Below are 15,616 nucleotides of genomic sequence, written 5' to 3' on the forward strand. Positions count from 1 at the left end.
TCCATAGCTTCAATGCCTTCATCTTGCAGGAACTGCTGACACACTCCAGCCACATGAGGTCTGGCATTGTCCTGCATTAGGAGGAACCCAGGGGCAACCGCATCAGCATATGGTCTCAGAAGGGGTCTGAGGATCTTATCTCGGTATCTAATGGCAGTCCGGCTACCTCTGGCAAGCACATGGAGGGCTGTGTGGCCCTCCAAAGTAATGCCACCCCACACCATTACTGACCCACTGCCAAACCGGTCATGCTGAAGGATGTTGCAGGCAGCAGATCGCTCTCCACGGTGTCTGCTGACTCTGTCACATGTGCTCAGTGTGAACCTGCTTCCATCTGTGAAGAGCACAGGGCACCAGTGGTGACTTTGCCAATCCTGGTGTTCTGTGGCAAATGCCAAGCGTCCTGCACGGTATTGGGTTGTGAGCACAACCCCCATCTGTGGACGTCGGGCCCTCATACCACCCTCATGGAGTCGGCTTCTAACCGTTTGTGCAGACACATGCACATTTGTGGCCTGCTGGAGGTCATTTTGCATGGCTCTGGCAGTGCTCCTCCAGTTCCTCCTTGCACAAAGGCGGAGGTAGCGGTCCTGCTGCTGGGTTGTTGCCCTCCTACGGCCCCCTCCACGTCTCCTGGTGTACTGGCCTGTGTCCTGGTAGCGCCTCCAGCCTCTGGACACAACGCTGACAGACACAGAAAACCTTCTTGCCACAGCTCGCATTGATGTGCCATCCTGGATGAGCTGCACTACCTGAGCAGATTCTGTGGGTTGTAGAGTCCGTCTCATGCTACCACGAGTGTGAAAACACAACCAACATTCAAAAGTGACCAAAACATCAGCCAAAAAGCATTGGTACTGAGATGTGGTCTGTGGTCCCCACCTGCAGAACCGCTCCTTTATTGAGGGTGTCTTGATAATTGCCAATAATTTCCATCTATAGTCTATTCCATTTGCACAACAGCATGTGAAATTGATTGTCAATCAGTGCTTCTTCCTAAGTGGACAGTTTGATTTCACAGAAGTTTGATTTACTTGGAGTTATATTCGGTTGTTTAAGTGTTCCCTTTATTTTTTTGAGCAGTGTATATATACACACATATATACATATACAGTGGGGGAAATAAGTATTTGATCCCTTGCTGTTCACATAGAGCACGATTTGCTTCCTCCCGGCCCGTCTCTCCGTGCACTGCGCTGCAGGTACAGTGTGCGCGCTATTAAGGTGAGTGAGTGGTCACTGCTCCCCACGCACAGTTCTGGCGTAGGGAGCAGTGACTATTCCGGCACAGTATCTCACAGGGGGTGAGGGCGCATGGCATTAACGCCATGCGCGGCTCGCACAGTGAGATCCCTGTCGGCAGAAGAGCGGGACGCAGCGCTGGAGCAGAGAGGAAGTGAGTATAATTCTTTATTTTTTTGTGTGCAGCGTGATTGGGATCAGGGGGGTGCTAAGCATACCAGGATGGAGGGGTGCCAAGCATACCAGGAAGAGTGATGAGGGGCGCCATACATACCAGGATGAGGAATGAAGGGTGCCATACATACCAGGAAGAGGGATGTGGGGTGCCATACTTACCAGGAGCCGCGTTGCAGGTACAGTGTGTGCGCAATTAAGGAAAATGAATATTCACTGCTCCCCAAGCCCATGGGCGTGGGGAGCAGTGAATATTCATTTTCTTTAGTAGTGGGCACAGTGTAGACTGCAGCAGGCGGCTCCTGCCTCCTTTGCCCCGCTCCTCCGCTGCTGCCGCTCCCCCCACACACCCCACCACCCACAGCCACAGTATATATATATATTTGTCGGACTATAAGACGCACCCCCCACTTTCCTCCAAAATTTTGGAGGAAAAAAGTGCGTCTTATAGTCCGAAAAATACGGTATATATATATATATATATATATATATATATATATATATATATTTGCCTAAAATACAAAGGAAATGTGTCAACGTTAGCTTTAGGCCTTGTAGAGTCATCTCATCCTCAACTTGCGTAACTGTTCATAATAACAATAATTTTGACCAGGGCTGCCCAAACTTTTACATGCCACAGTGTATATATATATATATATATACACACAGTGTATATATACACACTGTATATATAGGTTTTTTAATATTTCATAAAGAATGTATCTTTTATACAGTTATATGAAAAAGTTTGGGCACCCCTATTAATCTTAAGCTTAATGTTTTTTAAAAATTGGTGTTTTTGCAACAGCTATTTCAGTTTGATATATGTAATAACTGTTGGACACAGTAATGTTTCTACCTTGAAATGAGGTTTATTGTACTAACAGAAAATGTGCAATCTGCATTCAAACAAAATTTGACAGGTGCATAAGTATGGGCACCCTTATCATTTTCTTGTTTTAAATATTCCTACCTACTTTTTACTGACTTACTAAAGCACTTTTTTTGCTTTTGTAACCTCATTGAGCTTTGAACTTCATAGCCAGGTGTATGCAATCATGAGAAAAGCTACTTAAAGTGGCCACTTGCAAATTGTTCTCCTGTTTGAATCTCCTCTGAAGAGTGGCATCATGGGCTCCTCAAAACAACTGTCAAATGATGTGAAAACAAAGATTATTCAACATAGTTGTTCAGGGGAAGGATACAAAAAGCTGTCTCAGAGATTTAACCTGTCAGTTTCCACTGTGAGGAACATAGTAAGGAAATGGAAGAACACAGGGACAGTTCTTGTTAAGGCCAGAAGTGGCAGGCCAAGAAAAACATCAGAAAGGCAGAGAAGAAGAATGGTGAGATCAGTCAAGGACAATCCTCAGATCACCTCCAGAGAGCTGCAGCATCAACTTACTGCAGATGGTGTCACTGTGCATCGGTCAAATATACAACGCACTTTGCACAAGGAGAAGCTGTATGGGAGAGTGATGCGAAAGAAGCCGTTTCTGCAAGCACGCCACAAACAGAGTCGGCTGAGGTATGCAAAAGCACATTTGGAGAAGCCAATTTCTTTTTGGAAGAAGGTCCTGTGGACTGATGAAACCAAGATTGAGTTGTTTGGTCATACAAAAAGGAGTTATGCATGGCGGCAAAAAAACACAGCATTCCAAGAAAAACACTTGCTACCCACAATAAAATTTGGTGGAGGTTCCATCATGCTTTGGGGCTGTGTGGCCAATGCCGGCACCGGGAATCTTGGTAAAGTTGAGTGACGCATGGATTCCACTCAGTATCAGCAGATTCTTGACAATAATGTTCAAGAATCAGTGACAAAGTTGAAGTTACGCAGGGGACGGATCTTTGAGCAAGACAATGATCCAAAACACCGCTCCAAATCTACTCAGGCATTCATGCAGAGGAACAATTACAATGTTCTGGAATGGCCATCCCAGTCCCCAGACCTGAATATCATTGAACATCTGTGGGATCATTTGAAGAGGGCTGTCCATGCTCGGCGACCATCAAACTTAACTGAACTGGAATTGTTTTGTAAAGAGGAATGGTCAAAAATACCTTCATCCAGGATCCAGGAAATCATTAAAAGCTACAGGAAGCGACTAGAGGCTGTTATTTTTGCAAAAGGAGGATCTACTAAATATTAATGTCACTTTTCTGGTGAGGTGCCCATACTTATGCACCTGTCAAATTTTGTTTGAATGCAGATTGCACATTTTCTGCTAGTACAATAAACCTCATTTCAAGGCAGAAACATTACTGTGTCCAACAGTTATTACATATATCAAACTGAAATAGCTGTTGCAAAAACACCAATTTTTATAAAACATTAAGCTTAAGATTAATAGGGGTGCCTAAACTTTTTCATATAACTGTATATGAAAAGCACAAGTCCATCTGATTGAATTAGATGTCACATGGTATCACAAGTGCAGTGAAAAGCACCAAAGCATCAGCGCTAGAGAGGTAGGAGATTATATAGGTGAGAATTGATATATATATTTTTTCATTTAATCAGACTTCTCCTTGTTACACATATATTTTACAATTCCAGACAAGCCCTTTAAACATTTAAACATTAAGCAAAATAGCTTTTCTTCTAGTGCTGTCTATAGGTAAATATTGAGATTTGAGAGTCCTCAGTGGTTGATACCCTTTAATGGCTAACTGAAAAGATGGTAACAAATTGCAAGCTTTCAAGACTACTCAGGTCTCTTCATCAGGCATAGTATAATACAAAATTCTATACTATCCTATACTATGCCTGATGAAGAGACCTGAGTAGTCTTGAAAGCTTGCAATTTGTTACCATCTTTTCAGTTAGCCATTAAAGGGTATCAACCACTGAGGACTCTCAAATCTTAATATTTTTCTATCTACTGGCTAACACGGTACAAAGATATATATTTTTCCTGAATAGGTAAATGTCTAATCCTTACATACAGGATATCCACCTGTAGGTGGCACCATAGAGAACATTTTCTTACTTATGGATGAAAATGGAGCATTTCCCACCAGCTGGATCTCGACTGTGAAGATCAAGACCTTCTGAGCACCATAATTTAGATATATGCATACATGATAAAAACTAACACTGAGAACAAATACAATTAGAATCAGAATATTGTTCTAAGTTGTTCAAATTAATATAGCTGAATATATTGCGCATTTCCACATTAATAGAAAAAAAAAGTACTTACTGATGTGAAGGCTAGTAATTCTTCTTCTGTTAACTTGTGCACTGGGTTATTCTTCTGTAAATCAATGCTGTGAAGAGAAATAAAAATAATCAGTGTTGGGGACATGTAATACAATACTATTGGTTGTAGTGTAACCAATGCTGAGCAGTTCATGTGGCTGATTAAGCTTAGTCTCAGCACAATATGACTGTTCAAACCAAGCACAACTGTTCGTCCCTTGGCATGGCCAGAGAGTTCAGGATACGTCCCACTCACTTGTTTTCCATCTATCTCTATCTCCACTTTCCTCTTTTTTGATTGACAGTTCTGGTGAAGTCTCAAAACCCATGCAAGTCTCAACCCAACCCAACTCCACCCAACCCAAGTCTCAAAACCCTTTTGGACATAACGTGGACCAGGATAAAAAGTTGCTATATGCTTTTGTGAACTTTTCATAAAAAGGGTGTCCCATAAGAGACAGTTCTTTCCATAATAGAGATGCTGGCTAAAGGTATGGCTCCCAGGACCCCCAACAGACAAAGAAAACTTTGCATTGTAAGATATTTGCAGACGCGATCACCGACATACTCTATAAAAGTGGAGGATTGTTTTAGTTGGAAAGAATTAAGCAACATTCCCAACACTTACATTTACTGTATACACTGGGAATCTCAAGATCTATATCTTAAAGAAGTACTCCCATTTTTTTGCTCTTCAGCGCCACCTCATTGTTTCCATATTCTGCACTTTTCTTACACACGGTGTATTTACTTATGTTTTCTTCCCTTCAGCCCCAATTTTTATTCCTAGCCTTCATTCTGCATGTTATTCCTCCATGTTCTGCTATAAAAAAAACTTGATGCTTCAGTACAACATCCCATTACCAACTAGAGCCAGTATCATCTCTGCCTGCAGTGAGGACACTGATTATCCACACTCTGCAATCTACTAAATAAACTAATAGATTTCTCATAGATTATGAGCTGGCGAGCAGGGCCCTCACTCCTCTTGATATCTGTTGAGTTATAAGTTACTCTGTAATGTCTTTATTGTCTGTACAAGTCCCCTCTGCAATGCCAAGTGCTGAGGAATATGTTGGCGCTATAGAAATAATCATTTTTATTATAAATACTTAGTAAAGTAGGTTGAATTGTTATCTCCTATGTTATAACTGCATGAAAAGCACTGTACAGTCATCATCATTATATATGATATGGACTTCTGTCGCCACCACGACCTGTGGAGAACTTAAATGATACAGTCCATCCATGCGATTGCTTCATACAGGAAAATCTATTTACAGAGCTGGTTACAACTTTCAGAGGGGGTGTAATTCCAAGGGGAATTAAATAAAGCCATGTAATTCCAAGGCAGACTCCATGAGATGACATGACCTAACTGGAGAGAAATACATCATGAATTTACAGATAGAAAGAAAGAAAGAACTACATAAGGTAATACTAGCTGAATCACACATATACACTGCTCAAAAAAATAAAGGGAACACTCAAATAACACATCCTAGATCTGAATAAATGAAATATTCTCATTGAATACTTTGTTCTGTACAAAGTTGAATGTGCTGACAACAAAATCACACAAAAATCATCAATGGAAATCAAATTTATTAACCAATGGAGGCCTGGATTTGGAGTCACCCCCAAAATTAAAATAGAAAAACACACTACAGTCTGATCCAACTTTGATGTAACGTCCTTAAAACAAGTCAAAATGAGGTTCAGTATTGTGTTTGGCCTCCACGTGCCTGTATGACCTCCCTACAATGCCTGGGCATGCTCCTGATGAGGTTGGGGATGGTCTTCTGTGGGATCTCCTCCCAGACCTGGACTAAAGCATCCACCAACTCCTGGACAGTCTGTGGTGCAACGTGACATTGGTGGATGGAGCAAGACATGATGTCCCAGATGTGCTCAATTTGATTCAGGTCTGGGGAACAGGCGGGCCAGTCCATAGCTTCAATGCCTTCATCTTGCAGGAACTGCTGACACACTCCAGCCACATGAGGTCTGGCATTGTCCTGCACTAGCAGGAACCCAGGGCCAACCGCACCAGCATATGGTCTCACAAGGGGTCTGAGGATCTCATCTCGGTGCCTAATGGCAGTCAGGCTACCTCTGGTGAGCACATGGAGGGCTGTGCGGGCCTCCAAAGAAATGCCACCCCACACCATTACTGACCCACTGCCAAACTGTATATATACAGTACAGACCAAAAGTTTGGACACACCTTCTCATTTAAAGATTTTTCTGTATTTTCTTGACTATGAAAATTGTACATGCACAGTGAAGGCATCAAAACTATGAATTAACACATGTGGAATTATATACTTAACAAAAAAAGTGTGAAACAACTGAAAATATGTCTTATATTCTAGGTTCTTCAAAGTAGCCACCTTTTGCTTTGATGACTGCTTTGCACACTCTTGGCATTCTCGTGATGTGTGAATGTACAATTTTCATAGTCATGAAAATACAGAAAAATCTTTAAATGAGAAGGTGTGTCCAAACTTTTGGTCTGTACTGTATGTACATTGTATTAGTATTATATATAAGTACATTATATATGTAAGGGACTAGCTCGAGAATGAATGTAAGAAAAATAAAAGTTACTGGAGTGCTATATAAATGTCATCACAGCATTCAACCCCTTACCAATATATAACGTAGTTATGTCATATGTAGACTCCTTGACAGTGATGGGGGCTCAGAGGCTGAATCTTCATCCTTGCTAGCAGATGATGGCTCTATTATTCAGCCATCAGCAGCCTCTAACAGTTGCTCGTGCAGCGTAGCTCTGCCCGCAGCTGTTAACCTGTTAAGGGTACGCTCACATTGGCGTATATTCTCTTCATGCCAATTATGCTAATGACACTTGCCTCAAATGTTGTCAGAGTTGGAGTTGAGTGTCATCTAAGCGTGCTCCGATTCTCTCACATGAGAGAATCGCATCACAGGTGTGGAGAAGATTGTGAACGTAATTTCTCAATCTTCTCCATGGTCTCTGAGTTTACATCTGACTGCACTCGGAAAAAAAAATGAAATAAAAAATTACGACTCTAAGAAGAAGGGGAGAAAAAAAAGATTAAAAAAATGGAAAATCGCCTGGTGGGGAAAGGGTTAATGAGACAGAAATATTAATCTGCAATGCATGTGACTATGAAGAAGAGTTGCTTACGCTGGGGCCCCACGCCTGGTATACAGGTCGGAACGATTTTTACATTGCATGCAACAAATACTACAAATCTGTTTTTATCAAGACATGAGTAAAAGTGACATAATTATGTTTCTTAGTAACTATACTGCATAATGTAGTATACACTGACATGCGCTCACTCGCGGGACGTGATTCACTCTCCGGTCAGACAACACAGGGTTTACGTTTATTTCCAAAATCTCTACACGCAAACAGCTGCAGACACATGTACGAGCGCAATCCTACACTGACAGACCGTCACAAGTAATATCTCACTCCTGTAACAAATATTAACAATGATATAATGGGAAAAACCACGTGCACCCAAGGAGTGCGGCAGCTACCCTCCATTGTGAAACGCTGATAAAGCATGCAAGTCATTTCTCTTACAAGAACATGCACTATCATGTTATCTATATTCTTCAATGCCCTGTGAAGAAGTAAGAAAAGTATCGGGTCACGTTGAATATGGAGTTTTTCTGTTCATTAACTACATTATTGTATCACTTTTTTAAGGTTAAGTTCACATAATGAGCTTTTGGGAAGTTTATGACACTTCGTATATTCGCTGCACAAAAAATGTAGTGTCTCACAGCTCCAGGAAAGTGGATGGGAGCTATAGAAATCTCACGCACACTGTGCTTTTTTTAACTCACCGTAAACTGAATTTATTTTATAGAATAGAGTCCTTAGATCAGGATCCTCATATCCTTGTTGAAAGTGATTATATATAGAGAGGGTCTTTCACTCTGGAGGACTTATTAAAGCTTATCGGTCTCCATTTAAAGGTTTTTTCTATTTCATCCGAGAGCAGCATAATGTACGAAAAGAGACCCTGATTCAACTGATGTATCACTTAGTTTACTGGGTGCATCATCTGCCTCTAACAGTTGCTCGTGCAGCATAGCTCTGCCCACAGCTGTTAACCTGTTAAGGGTACGCTCACACTGGCGTATATTCTCTTCCTGTAAGAGAATCGGGCCGATTATGCTAATGACACTTGCCTCAAATGCTGTCAAAGTTGGATTCAAGTGTCATCTAAGCGTGCTCCGATTCTCTCGTATAAGAGAATCGCATCACAGGTGCGGAGAAGAGGGAGAACATAATTTCTCAATCTTCTCCATTGTCTCTGTGAGCCTACATCGGACTGCGCTTGGATGGCATCTGAGTGCAGTCCGACGTTTCACACGCACGCATAGACTTGTACAATCAGAGATCTTAGATGTAGCATGCAGCAAAGCGCAGAAAGCTGCCCCCACGTACATTGTCTATTGACAGTGAGCTGTTTATCAGAGGAGGAGGCATGGTTGGTCCAGATCTCACGTGAGCTGTAGTCCAGGCAAGGATAATCTCCTGGTGATAAAATATTAATTGTATTGAAACAACAGCACACAGCCTAATAAGTGAAACATCCCTGTAATCAGTGTCTCATCCCCTATATCATGCTGTCATCACACTACATGGCAAAATCCTGCTAACAAGTTCCCTTTAACATATATCTGGGCAGCTTTTCCTGGAATATACGGTAATGCCCTATTTTGACCATAGCATAAAACTAGCTAAGTCAATGAATTGCCAGAATTGACCAACTTTGTAACAATTTTTCTAACTAAATTTATTTTCAAAGAGATGTTTAAAAAAAAAAGTTGTTTTCATCATTTCAGAATTAAACGTATGACCTGTGATTAGTGCTCTGGGTGCAGTTAAACAGTCCATTTAACGTTAAATACAAAATGATGTCATGTCATTAGGGCTAAATTTCACAAATATTTCCGAAGATTAGCTGCTTAATGTTCTATCATAATGTTTGTCTTACAAATTTCCAATTATAGATGTTATTTTGCCATTATCTTGATAGGAGACCGCAAAAAAAAACAGTATCCTGTTCAACTATGAATTCTTAAAAAAAGAAAAAAATTCCTTCCAACCTCTAAAGGAATGCGAACAGACAAATACAACCGCACTCTGATGTGGACATTGAATATATTAAATATGTATTACTTCTATATAAATTATACTTAATACTTTGATGTTCTTAGTGCACATTTTGATCAAATTACGTGTGCCCATCTGCCATCAACAAGGTGAACCTGGACTGTGACCGCATGGCGAATCGTAAAGCAGTCACGGCAACCTTCAATTGTACATGTATTACATTTTGGAGGAGGAGCTTATCAATTTTCTTTGTTATTACCTCCATGAAAAATGGCAAAAAAAGAAAAACACAAAAAAAAAAAAAGAAAAAAAAAAAGATTTTTTTTTTATTTTGGAAAACAAATAAAGAAATAGTATATAAAGTTTAAGACTATCGATTAGTAAAATCTGTCACACTAAAATTGGAAGGATTTTCTAAACACTACAAATTATATTTAATGATATGGACACTTTTGGCGGATTTTTTTTATTTTTTAAATGCATCTATATTTGTATGAAAAAACATTTTTGAAATAGGGTTTTATTTTTGGGAGGGGAAAGCTTGTCTGTTAGAGCCTATGTACCACAATTAGCAATAAAACAAGACGCCAGGGTCTGTACCCCTATTTCTCCATGGAAAAAACGTGTAATTCCAGGAAAGGGTCCAATAAAAATTTTTTCTTAATTTAAATTCCATTAAAATCCACAAGTGCATGCAATGAATAAGGACATAGTTCAGAAAAGTGTCTGTGGTTATTAATATTTGTGGATTTTAATGTACTTTAAATACAGAAGAATTTTTTTTATTGGACCCCTTGCTGGATTTACACGTTTTCTTCATGGTGGAACCTTCCAATACTACAAGATCGTCCGTGCAATAGGGATCCATTCATGCATGGATGAGCTGATTTTCTGTGGATTCTGACGGGTCTCATACTACTTTCTCCTTATTTCTCCACTCTTGAAGCTGCAGTTTATTAAAAAATAACATACCTCACTTTCCTGGGTGTAATGGTGAGTCTTCAACGTTGCTCCTGGTTTCAGGCATTGGATACGGCGCTGATGTCATGTCGACAATGCAGCAACCAATCAGTGAGCTCAGTGGCTCCGCATATGTAGACAGAACGCCCACTTCAGAGAAGCTGCCGCAGCCAATGTTGGGCACCGGGGCAGTGGCGGAGACTCACCAGTGAACCTGGGGAAAGCGTGTATAGTGTAGTTTATTCAGATAGATCCTATCATTATCTGAAGGGGAATAACACCTTTAGGCATCACATGGCACGGGGAACATATTGCAGAATATGGCTTTCAGCACCTCAAATATTATTGACATATTTCAGCCCCCGAACGTGGATTTTTCTAGAACTCATTATTATATCTTTAATGGTTATTAAAATATCAACTTTGAACTAGTGTTTAGCGAGTATGTTCTATTAACCTTTTCGCCGAGTATGCTCGGGCCGAGCTCCGAGTATTTACAGCTGCTCGGTGATATGGTTGAATCGCTCCCGTGTACATGATTTGCGACTGTTTGACAGTTTTATTACATGTGAGGAATGTCTATTTCTTACACATTCCTCACATGTAATAAAGCTGTCAAACAGCTGCAAATCATGCACACGGGAGCGATTCAACCATATCACCGAGCAGCTGTAACTACTCGGAGCTCGGCCTGAGCATACTCGGACAGAACATACTCGCTCAACCCTACTTTGAACATTAAAAAGGGGAGTAAAATCAGGAGACTTTTTTTTCCCATAGAATCATTTGATAAGACAGGATAGGACACAGAAACTGGTCCTATTAGACTGAACAAGTGTGAGCACAGAAGGTGAAGAAATTTGATGGCAGATTTTGACTTCCTCATTGAATTTAAAGTGGTTGTTCCCTTTCATTAAAAGTTAATCCTTGCAGGCTGTGAGCCCTCGCGGGCAGCGTCCTCGCTCCTCCTTTACCAGTCGCCATCACGTTTTGTTCAAGATTATTGTAATTGTTCTTGTATGTATACCCCTTTTTCACATGTAAAGACCATGGAACAAATGGTGCTATAATAATAAATAATAATAATCCCCGATTGAAAACTGTTGTAAAGAAACAAACTGGTCTATATTCACCTTTCCCAGGTCCACCAGCAAGTCTCACCACTGCTCCCGGTGTCTGGCTTTGGCTATCTACCTGACGTCAGCATTACAGCCAATCAGTGAGCTCAGCGGTTCTGAGTGGGACGTTCCAGGTACATGGGAACGCCCCGCTTAAAGTCGCTGAGCTCACTGATTGGCTGCCGATCTGTTGACATGACGAGCCAAAGCCAGACACCGGAAGCAGTGGGAGACCACCGATGGACCCTGGGCAAAATTAATACAATACGGTTTGTTTCTTTATAACAGCTGCAGTAGGGGATTAACTTTTAATAAAAGGGAACAAACCCTTTGATCAAATAAATCTGTTACAAATCCACAACAGAATAACATGCTGTGGATTTATAAACCGGCACTAAATTTAAATTTCCACGCAGAAAAGGTCCACAGCATTAAGATTCTTTCAAATCTCATCCAAAAATAAGGATGAAACATCCACAATATACCGTGCCTAATGTGGATGTACTCTACATAGACAAGACATTGTGAATGTGACAAGTGTGTAGGGTATGTATGGGTATATCCTGTCCGTAAGTAAGCACGATGAATAATGGAAAAGTGATGATGAGATAAAAAAAAAAATACCATGAAAAAGTAGAGCAAAATGCTGCCCATTTCCCAGGACAAATCGCTTACCACCTGAATATGAAGAAATAGCTACTGTACTCCAACCCAAATGTCAATGACATAGTCAATGACAAATGTCATAAGTAGTTTCTTCATACACAATAAATATGTTGACAGAAAATACCAAGTAAATTTGGATTTCTTCGGTTTTCTTCTTTGAATTATTCATAGGCTGTTCTTAAGACTGATTCCCCAGAAAGTTATATTTCCAGCACTCGACAGTTTTACTCGCATAAATTCTCTAATATGCAAATGCTTCAAATTCAGATTTTCGAGTCTCTTTAAAATGTATGTCATTGTCATTTACAACTACTTCATAAGTCAAGTCTAATCATGAGAGCCAGAGATGGGAGCTGAATGCCACAGAGATAAGCCTTGTGGTAATCTCTGAAGACCAGAAACATTAGGTTCAGATCTTTAAGACCAACTTCTCCGCTGTTGTACACTGAATACAAAAGGGCAAAAATAAAAGGAAATTATTACTTAAACCAGCAAGTTCCAGACTTCATATCCAGTTAAAATTAAGTGTGGACCTTTGCAAAAGTCATTTCAGTGGTGTGAAAAAGTGTTTGCCCCCTACTGATTTCTTATTCTTTTGCATGTTTGTCACAAAACAAATGTAAATATTAGACAAAGAAAATGTAGTTTTTAAATGAAGGTCTTTATTATTCAGGGAAAAAGAAATCCAAATCTACAGGGCCCTGTGAGAAATGCCCCACCCCCTCTTAAAACATCAATTAACTGAGGTTTATCACATACTTGGGAAGCTGAGTTCAATCTCCCTAGCCACACCTGTTCTCAATCAATAAATCACTTAAATAGGACCTGTCTGACAAAGTGAAGTAGACCAAAACATCCTCAAAAGCTAGACATCATGCTTGCATGTGGATTAGTTGGTCAGCAAAGTTTAGGATAGATTGGAGGAGAGCGAGAGTGTTAGAAGGGAGGCCACAGAGCAGGAGGTCGCAGTAGTCGAGGCGGAAGATGATGAGGGCGTGCACTAGGGTTTTTCCAGATTCTTGATTAACCCCTTTACAACCCAAGGTGGTTTGCACATTAATGACTGGGCCAATTTTTACAATTCTGACCATTGTTACTTTATGAGGTACAGTAATTACTCTGGAACGCTTCAACGGATCCCTCTGATTCTGAGATTGTTTTTTCATGACATATTGTACTTCATGATTGTGGTAAAATTTCTTCGATATCACTTGCGTTTATTTGTGAAAAAAAATGGAAATTTGGTGAAAATTTTTAAAATTTTGCAATTTTCAAAATTTGAATATTTATGCCCTTAAATCAGAGAGATATGTCACACAAAATAGTTAATAAATAACATTTCCCACATGTCTACTTCACATCAGCAAAATTTTGGAACCAAATTTTTTTTTTTATTAGGGAGCTATAAGGGTTAAAAGTTGACCAGCGATTTCTCATTTTTATAACAAAATTTACAAAACCATTTTTTTAGGGACCACATCACATTTGAAGTCACTTTGAGGGGTCTTTATGACAGAAAATACTCAAAAGAGACACCATTCTAAAAACTGTACCCCTCAAGGTGCTCAAAACCACATTCAAGAACTTTATTAACCCTTCAGGTGCTTCACAAGAATTTTTGGAATGTGGAAGAAAAAAATGAACATTTAACTTTTTTCACAAAAATGTTACTTTAGACCCAATTTTTTTATTTTCGCAGGGGGCACGCAGATACCCCATATATTGGGAAAAAACACTGTTTGGGTGCACGGCAGGGTTTGGAAGGGAAGGAGCGCCATTTGATTGTAAAATTTGCTTGCGTTTGGAGAGCCCCTGATGTGCCTAAACAGTGGAAACCCCCCACAAGTGACACCATTTTGGAAACTGGACCCCTCAGGGAACTTATCTAGATGTGTGGTGAGCACTTTGAACCCCCAGGTGCTTCACAGACGTTTATAACATTGAGCTGTAAAAATAAAATTTTCACATTTTTTCCACAAAAATGTTTTTCAGCCCCCAATTTTGCATTTTCATAAGGGTAATAGGAGAAATTGCACCATGCAGTTTGTTGTGAAATTTCTCCTGAGTAAGCAGATACCCCATATGTGGGGGAAAACCACTGCTTGGGCGCACGACAGGGTTCGGAAGGGAAGGAGCGCCATTTGACTTTTTTATTGTAAAATTTGCTTGAATAATTAGCGGACACCATGTTGCGTTTGGAGAGCCCCTGATGTGCCTAAACAGTGGAAACCACCCACAATTGACACCATTTTGGAAACTAGACTCCGCAGGGAACTTATCTAGATGTGTGGTGAGCACCTTGAACCCCCAGGTGCTTCACAGAAGTTTATAACATTGAGCCGTAAAAATAACATTTTCACATTTTTCCCACAAAAATGTTTTTCAGCCCCCAGTTTTGCATTTTCATAAGGGTAACAGGAGAAATTGCACCATGCAGTTTGTTGTGCAATTTTTCCTGAGTAAGAAGATACGTCATATGTGGGGGAAAACCACTGCTTGGGCATACGGCAGGGTTCGGAAGGGAAGAAGAACCATCTGACTTTTTGAATGTAAAATTTGCTTTAATAAGTAGCAGATGTGCCCCTGATGTGCCTAAACAGTGGAAACCACCCACAAGTGACACCATTTTGGAAACTAGACCCCTAAGGGACCTTATCTAGATGTGTGGTGAGCACCCTGAACCCACAAGTCCTTTACAGAAGTTTATAACATGGAGCCGTGAAAATAAAAAAAATCAAACTTTTTCCACAAAAATGATGTTTTAGCCCCAAATTTTTTATTTTCACAAGGGTAAGAGGAGAAAATGGACCCCAAAAACTTTTGTGCAATTTCTCCTTAGTACGCCAATACCCCATATGTGGGGGAAATATTCTGTTCTGCGTGTGGTAAAATTGATAACGTAGCTTTATTCTTCGGGTCAGTACGTTTACATCGGTACCACATTTATATAGTTTTTCTATGTTTTGGCGCTTTTACACAATAAAAGCAATTTTATAGAAAAAATTATTTTTTTGCATCGCTTTATTCTGAGATCTATAACTTTTTTATTTTTTGGCTGATGGAGCTGTATGGTGGCTTGTTTTTTTGCAGGACGAGATGACGGTACCATTTTTATTTATATTT

At 40.2% G+C, this 15,616-nt stretch overlaps 1 protein-coding gene across 1 annotated transcript in view; it reads right to left on the minus strand.

Moving 5' to 3' along the window:
- The window catches only part of TTC27 (tetratricopeptide repeat domain 27), a 552,249-nt gene that overhangs the window by 234,238 nt on the left and 302,395 nt on the right, over positions 1-15,616 (minus strand). Inside the window, exon 10 of the mRNA XM_073672636.1 lies at positions 4,623-4,689. Coding sequence (XP_073528737.1) covers positions 4,623-4,689 — 67 coding nt within the window. The remainder of the gene's footprint in view (positions 1-4,622; positions 4,690-15,616) is intronic.

Source organism: Phyllobates terribilis, unplaced genomic scaffold (genome assembly GCF_046119375.1).
Source record: "Phyllobates terribilis strain yellow unplaced genomic scaffold, ASM4611937v1 Scaffold_3__8_contigs__length_932513732, whole genome shotgun sequence".
In the NCBI taxonomy this organism is placed as follows: Eukaryota; Metazoa; Chordata; class Amphibia; order Anura; family Dendrobatidae; genus Phyllobates; species Phyllobates terribilis.